Source organism: Lytechinus variegatus, chromosome 12 (assembly GCF_018143015.1).
Source record: "Lytechinus variegatus isolate NC3 chromosome 12, Lvar_3.0, whole genome shotgun sequence".
Taxonomy (NCBI): Eukaryota; Metazoa; Echinodermata; class Echinoidea; order Temnopleuroida; family Toxopneustidae; genus Lytechinus; species Lytechinus variegatus.
This window is the reverse complement of record NC_054751.1, coordinates 15,492,336-15,502,831: the sequence shown is the minus strand read 5'-3', so window position 1 is coordinate 15,502,831 and position 10,496 is coordinate 15,492,336. Positions and strand designations below refer to the sequence as shown.

At 39.9% G+C, this 10,496-nt stretch overlaps 1 protein-coding gene across 1 annotated transcript in view; it reads right to left on the bottom strand.

Annotated features, from left to right (window-relative positions):
* Positions 1-2,780: 2,780 nt before the first annotated feature.
* LOC121425392 (histamine H2 receptor-like) overlaps positions 2,781-10,496 on the bottom strand; it is a 32,054-nt gene continuing 24,338 nt past the window's right edge. The window contains exon 2 of the mRNA XM_041621432.1: positions 2,781-9,382. Within this exon, the coding sequence (XP_041477366.1) occupies positions 6,073-7,314 (1,242 nt within the window). The 5' untranslated portion in view covers positions 7,315-9,382 and the 3' untranslated portion in view covers positions 2,781-6,072. The remainder of the gene's footprint in view (positions 9,383-10,496) is intronic.

Here is a 10,496-nt window from a genome sequence, read left to right as displayed (position 1 = left end):
ATTAGACAAGGTGTCCGCTAAGTGGTTCAAAGTTTGGCGGTGACGGCAAAGTGTTGGCGTTACGCCGATTTTCATGTCCGCCATATTTTCGACTTTTACTTCAACGGTCTGATTAATATAACTGTCGTCTCCTTCAAACTTGCTGAATACTATTTTCATAAACATTTAATTTCAACCCCTGATAGCCCACAGCTTTTTATAAGGGCCCAGTGTTTGTATTTGTAATAGCTTTTAATTAATATACCCTTTAAACCTTCATAAACTTAAGTAAACTTTCTTGAGAGCTTGTAAAGAAATTCCAACTTTCGGCGACGAGCCCGCATGCTATTTGCGAGTCTCTAGATATCTTCAGACTATACTACACAAGAGCGGGAACGCGGGGAAAACGCGGGATTTGGTGATTTTCGCTTGATCGATCTCGCATCTCCTCATCTTTTCCATCGCCCTGCACTTTGCATAAATCCGTGCTCTGGAATAAGTTCGAATAAGAGCCCCCTAAATCCATTGGCGTAGCCCGAGAATTCTCGGTTGATGGGGGCACCACAAATGAGTGGGGATTGTTTATGCTATTAAGGACATCACGAAAAATAACCAACTATGGAAAGAACAAAGTTGATAAAATGTTCGTGAGGGTGGGCAAGATAATTATAGAAAATACATGGGAGTTGAGCAGCGTATCATCATTTTTTTAAACGTTTATTCTTTCAATTCCTCTTTTTAAAAATCAAATTTGACACTGCGCATTGACTACAGAAATTAGATTGAGAGGTGAATACATCTCGGAATCCGAACTGAGCCCTACTTACAAAGAATTTTAAATGATGTAATTCACACGTTACCAAAACTATTTTCAAATTGTCTTTTTAAAAGATAGGCATTTAGAACAATCTTCAGGTGGATTGATTTGAGTTTATTGTTTTTTTAAAACGGGGCACTAGCCTGGGCTTACCCACAGTTTCTTATATCTTCACAATCTCCCTCGGGGCCACAATTCCCAGCCACACGAACCAAACAGACTCTTGACCGATCAAAGCTATTAAGTAATATTGTAAGGCTACAATTATCATCGATTGGCTTGGGGTCGATTTCGCTGGTGTGACTTTAACATTAGTCTGTTTCTCCCCTCCACCCCTAGTCTGTTCATGTGGCCCCCCTTCTTTACCCATCTACAATTCCTCACTGAAAATTCATCCCTGATTCCCCGCTTCTGACAGCCATTTCAAAACGGATCGATCGGGTCAGGGGTGGAAGATTATTCAAATCAGATCTTAAAGGAGACGGGGAATTGTTCGGTAATTCGAGGACGAGTGAGGCACCGTTGGATGGCGGTGAAAAACAACGTTTTCCTAAAATAGAAGTAAAAAAAGGACAAGATAGCATTTGATATGGAATCTAAAGGTAAAGGACTCAATTAAAAGGCAAGTAACACCACGAGGTCGTCGCTAATGTTAAACAGTCACGCCAGCGGATCGAACGAAACAGACCGATCATCTTTTACTGCTAATAGATGTTGTTGGTTTGGAATCCGTATCGTTGGTGTGACCGTCGCTTAATGTTTGCTATTACTATATGTTCCATCGTTGCTCTTGCTTTCCGGATCTTAACAGTATTAAGTGATGTTCTAAACTGACAGGATTTTAACTTCATTTAGTCTATTGCTTAAATCTTGATTTTCGACGCGTTATGGTAAGCTACCATATAACGCGTCGAAAATCTTTCAATTTGACGTTCTAAAATAAATTAGCTTCTGATAATTGTATTCGTTTCACCCGAAGCACCATTACTGAAGATTTATATGAAATTTTTTCATAAAAAAACACATCACTTCGTGATAAAATCTGGAAGATGACGAAACAAAACTTCATGTCTAATGCAAGACTGTGCTGATTGTATTTGTATTAAAAACCAGAAATATGAATATTGGAATTTATGGAGATATGCAAGGTCCTAACTAAAGAAAACCCCTCCCTATATATCATCGAATATTGGAAAGTTAATTGGAGAAACAGAAAGAGAAATTATGACGCCATTCGAGACTTCGTCGATGTCGAGTCGAGTCAAGGGTCTTCATCGTAAATTGTCATAGTCTTGGTCAGTCTATGATGTTAAACAAGCGTGAACGAAGCACCTCCAGGAAACACGGAAAGCCATTGCATTCTTCTGCTTCGTTGGCGCCAATTTTCCGCATCGTCATTCTGAAATAATTGTCCAGAAAACACAATAAAGTGTAATAAGGGAAGTACGGTACGTGCTCGCTGGTCAAGGAGTTTGTCATCCTTCGCTTTTAGTGGCTTTCCTAAATGATGGCGTTCTATTTGGACATCGATTTCTACTCTACTCTCTTTGGAAGAGGTTCACCCATTTCCTGATCACGAATAAACGGAAATACAAGTGTCTTTGGTTATTTAAGAAGGAACGACATACATGTTTATTTCAAGTTCATGATGCACTTTAAAGTTTTGGTGCAGTCACACATGCAAAACCGACTCAAGTCCGACAAAATATAGTACGTTATTATCAATGACATACCATCGGTCGGTTATGAGTCGGTATCGTTGGTGTGACTTTAGCACTGCCCTCGTTGCTTACCGGAATCGGTTGGTCCATCTATACAAGGTGCCGAGACCGAGTGCAAGGTGCCGTGGCCGAGTGGTCTAAGGCGCTTGGCTATACATGGAAAGTCCGGGGTTCGATCCCGGCCGCGGCACCTATGCCCGTTAGCAAGGCATTTAATCAACAATGCTCTTTTATCCTGCTTTCAAATAAATGGAATTGCTATATGCATTATTAGTAACTAAGTGTGCACTTGTTAAAAAATACAAAATAAGATAAAGGAGATGGCAGAATTCCGTCTACAGTGAGTAAGAATAAGCAACTAGCATTGGTTGCTTTATTAGAGATGTATCGGGTTTTGAAAATATAAGTCTAATGATACATGCCCTCTAGAACTCTGTCAAATTATTTTCTTCTCCCTTCAGTTTACAACACATTTTCCTCGTTCGGAGGGGTGGGGAGAGGGAGAGACGTAACTACTGGGCTGTTCGTAATTATACCTCGTGAATATTATCAAGTTATCAGATTTCGGCTTCATCTGTTCATTATTTATTTTTATAGAAAATTCTATCAAAATTACTACTTAAATGATGCAAGGCATTGGGTTGCAAGAAATAGATTTGATGTATTCTTTTTATTCATCAAACATTTGTCTCTACATGTTTACAAGGTTTAAAACTGCCGGATTTATTTTTTGAAACATACCCTAGGTTTTATTTCAGGTCGTTGTTCTGTTAAGATAGTCTGTCTGAAAGTCCGTTAACAAAATTGTAGCTTTCTGAAGTTTTATAGGAAAAACAAAGTTGTGTCGAATTTCATTAAAGCAGAATTTCAGTATGCATATTCTAAAAAACAATTGTTTCCAAGTGGCTTAATTCACGCACTGACAATTCCCATTTCTCCTCAATGCCTGAAAGACACACACCAAAATTCTTGTATATTTTTTGTGATTATGGTCTACTTTTTCAATCAATTTGGGAGTCAGATTAACTTCTAAATGCAACCTGCGAGTCACACCACTGGCCAAGGTCCATTGGCACAGTTTCGAAATCGAGTTCAAATTATTCTCCAATTATCCTCGTGAATATTTGACACGAGGCAAGTCTAATTGTATAACAGCCTGTTTTGACTGAAAATACGCATCATAATTATACAATGCTTCAGCACTTTTGTATTCTATCCCCGTGGGAATGCAATATCATTACCATACTCGTGCACAAAATCAGATTTCGTTGATTTTTTTGCAGGCTACGTTATAATGCTGCTCTTCTGGAAAATAGATTTCATTCACTTTTCTCGGTCATCGACTATCTTGAAATGAATAAAATAATCACCCAGAAACAAGGGAATGTGTGAATTTTTAAAAATCGAGATTGAAACAATGTCTGGAAATTAAAATTACATTATTAAAAGGAAAGGTCAGACTCTATTTATGAATAAATTTTGGTGATCTACGGTTCTACGTCGTGAAAATGATGCTATCTTTCCTCTACAATATTATAAGCATTTTTGTCAAGCAAATGCCATGTCAAATGACGCCGGTCTAAGAACGGCAACGGCCACTGTGATATTGGAACAAAATTAACGCAGTCCTAAAGGTCGAGGCAATGACACTACACATTTCGTCAAGAAAAACGGTCTATGTCAAGTAAGAGACGTTGTCGCGCTTCACGCAAATGGCACAGCTACAGACCGACGTCAAGTAATTTACTCAGTAATTGTTACGAACTAGCAGTTCTTTGTCAATGCTTTGGCATGCCAACAAGATCAATGACAAGCAAAGTGGCACAGTTTTATGTCAGAATGGGAAATGGTAATTTGTCAAGTAAATACGTTCTATGTCAAGCAATGAAACCCACCAAAGTCCTAGTCAACCAAAAACTATCAAAATTAGTTCATAGTTTCGATATAAATCATCTCATGCAAACGTCTGATTTTATAAGCTATTGCGTAGCTTTTAGTGCCGAATGGTTCACAACCAAACGGTTCATCACCAGAATGCCTTTAACGTCGCTCAAATGCTACGACTTAACGTCCTACTGCCTCGCAGCAGAATGTTCGTCTTGAGGTTATAAGACGGAAAATGGATGTCGCGCGGAGCAGGTGCAGCGGCTGCTCAAAGCACAGTGTTCGCTGGTGGGAGGATAACGCGCGGGATGGAAGTTAAAAAGAAGAGCTTCACAATTAGGTTACCCATCAGGTGCCTTGACGGTATCTTGACACACAGATCCCCTGCCCCCAAACAATATCCCTCAGTTGACTTATTGAAGCTCATCTCCCATCGCCGGTGATGGAGTTTTGACTCTCAAATCGCAACTTATACAGGACTTACAAAAAGACGCCTAAAATCTAAACTAACGTTTAGCAGAGAGAATTGAAATAAAATGAAAGTTTTATTTGATTACCAAACAAACTTTGACGATGGCGGGTTTTCATGAATTGCCGATGGGATTTGCTCTTGAATAAGAAATAGATAGAACCAAAGATAACAGCTCAGAGGATAGCCAGAACTTTACTCATAACCAAACTCTTCAAGGAGACTATATTAAAACAATTCAATTGTGGATTATATGGCAGTTACATGAGAGTCTGTATATAAGAAGCTCTTGAAAACAGGACACTTTACCATTATTTATAATGGCTAATGGGGGGTAAAAAGTTTCTTACAAACAACACTAAAAGGGCTGATGTTACACATGCGGAGAATAATGCAGGGTAAAAAAATACTTCTGAACATTTGCAGATTCTTTTACGGCTTGACTTGAAGGTAGCAAGCATAAAGATACACACACACTTTCTTTTTACTTGGAGCCAGTCTACGCTAATTTCGTAAAAACAAAGTGACTTTTAAGGGTAGCCAGAACGTTCGGATAAAAATGGAATCTTGTAAAAATAGATCTGAAAATTGTAGCATGATGTAAAATTTGTCTAAATCGTATCACGCTCACGTCTGCGATTTTGTTTAGTACTGAACTACGGACTTCAAATTCACATTACTTTACATTCTAATAATACAGTTATTTTAAAACTGATTGCATAACTATTTTGCGTTAACAAGTCTAAACCGATTTGAACATAGTTTCACAAAACGTCAATCTACACGTAAAGCAATACGGAAATCATCAATGCATATAATATATCAAAATTTGTGCATGACAAGACTTTACATTTCGTCAAAATAAGTGATATGAAAATATGTCATTTTCATGAAAACGCCCTTAACTCTTACATTGTTTAAAAATATTAAAATCTAAATTCTGTTTTGGTTTAATAACTTGCCAACTTACTGAATCGTTTTTTTTTTAATTTCACACATGAGTGAATACATATGCTGATTTATCTGCGTGTGACGACTCATCTACTTAAAATGGTAAGTAATAATTTGGAAAGAGAATGAAAAGTATGGGGTCTTCAGTCGAAACAGATTGAGTTTGCAATTATTTCTAACTTTTTATTCAACCAGTAAGCACGATATATCAATAGATTCTAATAATGGATAGAGATCTCGACCAAGTGGAATTATTGCCCATTGACACCGTTCAAGCACACATTACTTAATCTGCTCTCCCTTGAATTTTTCCGTGAGTCCACATCTGTAGGACTGCCATTCCCCATCTTTCCTCTCCTGCCTGCTGATGCGCTGCATTTACCGTCTTGGCCCGACAAAAGATGCGGCGTGGACAGCTCTAGATGGGAGATATACGTGTTGCCGTCGTGACTTTTGTAACGTCTCAGTCGCAATAGTTTCCGAAACGCTCGCCGAAATTCCCGGTTGAGTGCTGCGTACAGGATGGGATTCAGCGTGCTGTTCAAATACCCCAGCCACAAAGCAACCGACGACAAGGCCTGCGGAACCTCGCAGTTGCACAAAGGAATAAAAGTAAAGATGGTAAAATAGGGCACCCAACAGATGATGAAACTCCCCATGATAACGCCAAGCATTTTAGTAGCCCGATGTTCATCCACGCCAGCGCGTGGTTTCGGCGCTTTCAGGACTTCGCGCGACGTGGACTTGGCGTTGCCGTTGTACTGCGCTGACACATGTGCAGTCTGTGAATTGATCTTACGCGCTTGGTTGCGCGCAATGTTGAGTACGCGGAAATACAAACAGCACATAACTGTCAGAGGTAGATAGAAAAGTAGGAGCCCGTCCAAAAGAGCAAAAAATGTGTTCGCGTGGAGATAACACTTCTCCGGTTGCGCGAAGTTCTGGATCTCTCCCGAGTCCGTGTTCCAACCGAGATGCAATGGTAAAAATGATATTGATATGGACACTGCCCAAACGATGGTGATGGTAATCACCGCTTTTCGTCTATCGAGGCGCTTCCGGTAGTTCATAGGGTCACTGATAGCGATATACCGATCGATGCTGATGGCAAAGAGGTGGAGGATGGAAGCAGTGCAGAGTTGTACATCAAAAGACACGTAAAGATTACAGACTATGGCCCCGAAACTCCATCTCTGGTTGCGCAGCTCCATCAGACCACTGAACGGTTGAACAAGAATTGCCAGCAACAAGTCGGCGACCGCAAGCGACACAATAAACATATTAGTGACATTCCGTAACCTGCGATTGACGGTCGGTGATAGTATAACCAAGATATTTCCAAAAATGGTAGCGAAGATAATGATAACAAGAACGATTCCGATGACGGAAAGAACACCCGTCGTATAGCCTTCCGACGGCGTATCGGAGTTTGTGAACGAGTCGTTGTCGTTTTGGTAGTATATCAGTGTGTAGTTCGAATCTACATCCTCCATTGTTCTCTTTCAGACGCATTAAAAGATGTCAGAAAGCAACTCTCTTTAAATGGGGAGAAACTACTCCCAACTATCGACACGATTTAAGCAATCCAACTGAAAGGGCGAAAGCGGTTTCATTCAATATCGAAGAATATAGCGAAATTCGTCGTACACATTAGTAGAAAACATTAACTGAGAACACTAGTGTAATTGAGGAAAGAGAATTGGCAGAATATCAATTTCTCTCCAATCACTCTATCCAGGGCAAGCTCGACACTCCCTTAACGTGAATGCACCAAAACAGAATTAATAACATACATTTTCACCTCTAGTTGTCACCAGAATAGATCACACAATCTAGAAATACATCGTCGTCATGGAATTCAAAGATAATCATCATCACATGGACACGCGATGTGTTTTTGTTTTGCATTCACCTCCGGTGGAAAAAAATTGATACGCTCGGTTCACAGATTTGCATTCGTCGTCGTCTGATAATCGTTGAAGGATTAGCGATGTATCGAAACGAGGGGTCGGAGCATAGAACCCTCACTGTGCCAGCTTGGCCCCGAAGGTCGAAACCAATTACTATTTGAACTTCATTAGCTGCTGAATAGGCTGCGTGGCTGTTGTGACGCTATGCAGATCTTTGGCGTGACGACACAAACTCTATAACTATTTCGACCCTCGAATAAGATTTAAAACTGTACGTGATAAAATGCAATAATCCTGTAAGATGTACACCTTTCCCTTTGGCGTGTAAGATATTGATATGTCAATTTCCGGTGAAGAGTAGAGTATCAAGTATGCTATGAACGTAAGGATGAATGCGGTGAAAGGTATAATATTGCGCCCGAATATGATGCTGCGATGACATGTTTTTTTTTTTCAAGAAGGAAAAGAAAGTGCTTTTCTCAACGACTAAATTCTCTCTCTTGACTGAACACTGTTTCTCGTTCGAGTAAATCCGTTACTATGACAACGACTAAACTGATTCGGACGTAGTTGATGCAAGATGAAACAAAGTCGCTCATGCGTAACAATCGGAGGCTCCTATCGACAGCAATCGAATGCTAATCGTTGTTCACAATTCACAATCACCTCTCAAAGTAAGGGGCGAAACACGAATGCTGGACAGTTCTGGCGCAAGATGCATGCAGGCGTTCCGCCCGATTTTATGCAAGAGCGCTTGCGTTGCGCTATTACGTAGTCACGGACAAGAATTTCACAAGTAGGGTCCCTTTTTGGAGGACTTTTTCTATCACTTCTTTCTTTCTCCTCCACACTCCCTCGATATTCCCTAATATTTCCGCCTGGATGGCTTAATTCTTGCGAACGAGAAATGTAAATGTGGCGGTCTAAAGACAGGTGCTACACAAGAATAGTGAAAGAAACAGCGACGAAATCAAAACACGCACCTCACTTGTGTCGCTCCAGGCGCTCACAAATTACTTCCAAATGACAAGACGATGCAGAAGGGCAAGTTGAAAATCTTCCTTTCGCTTTCTCTATCTGGCTTTCCTCTTGCGATTCATACCAAAAAAGTGCGCGTGTATGTTGTCAGATCTGGATAACGTAATTGGCCTTCATCTGTCAACGTCTTGCGAGTGCATAAACCTTGAAATGAATATATTCCGTTTTGAAATATCACCCTGGTTTCTGATCTCGTTATTCAAATTGCCCGCCAAAGAGGTTAAAGATATCAGATATGCCTTTGGACGTGTGATCAATAGATGATGTAGCTCGAGCAGTCTTACGATATTCAAAGTGATTTGTGAGAAAATTTAGTCAACTGGTAAAATTCTGATTTCAGATAAAATTTCGGACTTGATACGGTTACGTCTAAAGACGTCTACAATCCACGACTAATTTTAAAACCATACCTAACATAAATGTGTGTGTAGAATCAGTAATAGTGCAACTCCGAAGATTTCGGTGTTACCCAATCCTTTTCTGGTATCTTCCTCACCGCTTGTTTCCACGACTGCCGCGCCAGGCAAAATGCTGCATGTGCCGGAAACCCTAAGATGAAAGAAAATCCTCCTTCGGTTCTTACGATCGACAGATTGGTGATCCGTTCTCTAAACTGCACAAATAGAAAGAGAAGAGAACGAGAGGAAGAGAAACAATGAGAGGACATGGAAAGTAATTTCATAATAGAATTTTAGCATTTTAGATTTGATTAAGATCGACCGGTACTCCGTCGTCCTGGCGTAGATACTACCCTTCGCATAATGCGGTCTGTGGTTTCCCTTCCTACTTGCCACTTTCAAGGATTGTCCGCCCCACAATGACCGATCTTTATGAGATACTCGTAAGGTGGAAGATTCAACACTTCTTTGCGAAGGGACTCTTCTCACGGCCACCAGCAATCCCATCCCTCTATGTGGACAACCCTGTAATTACAATACTAAATACGCAACGGGACATGGAAAGGGCGCTGCGTACGGTACATTATGGATGGGTATGTCAGTGTAGTGGGTTAGTAAGAATGACATCCAAAGGTGGGGGACAACTCTGAAATCGAGTTCCGCAAAATGTTTGGCATATTTTGACATTGCTCTTTCGTATTTCTATTCAAAAGGTTAGGGGTGAACTAGTGGTTGAAAATGTCGGCACTCAGGTACGTACGGTGTTAATGTACATGTATATTTATTCATTATTTTCACAGGTAGCTGGATATACACAACTCCCATACCTCTAATTTAATCTCTAAACTCTCAAACTTCATTTTCTAAAAAAAATGCAAGTTTTATCCAGAGTAGTGATTTTATTTAGAACTCTAAGACAGCAAAACCCAAATGAAAGTATATCGTAGTGATATGATGGATAAGGGAACAAACAAACGATAATTTCAAAGCTGAAAGGAAGTTAGAAGTTGTATTTTTTATGGAGTTAACATGGTTTTAGCGAGCAGACTTTCTGCAAAATATCACCATCCACACTCAACTTGAGCACGATCGAACATGTTGAACACCTTTCTGTGCTAAAAAAAACACGGCTGTTATCTTTTTTTTATAAAAAAATAGAAGACTAAAGGGGTGTTGCAAGAAAATATTTTCAATCAATCACAAATATTCTGTTGCAATTTTACAGTTGATTGATCACTTGTAACTTCTGCAAATCTGACACTCTGTGTTTCATGGAGCAGATTAGCAATCAATCGCAACTTTGCAATTAATTGCACGGCATCTGCTCGA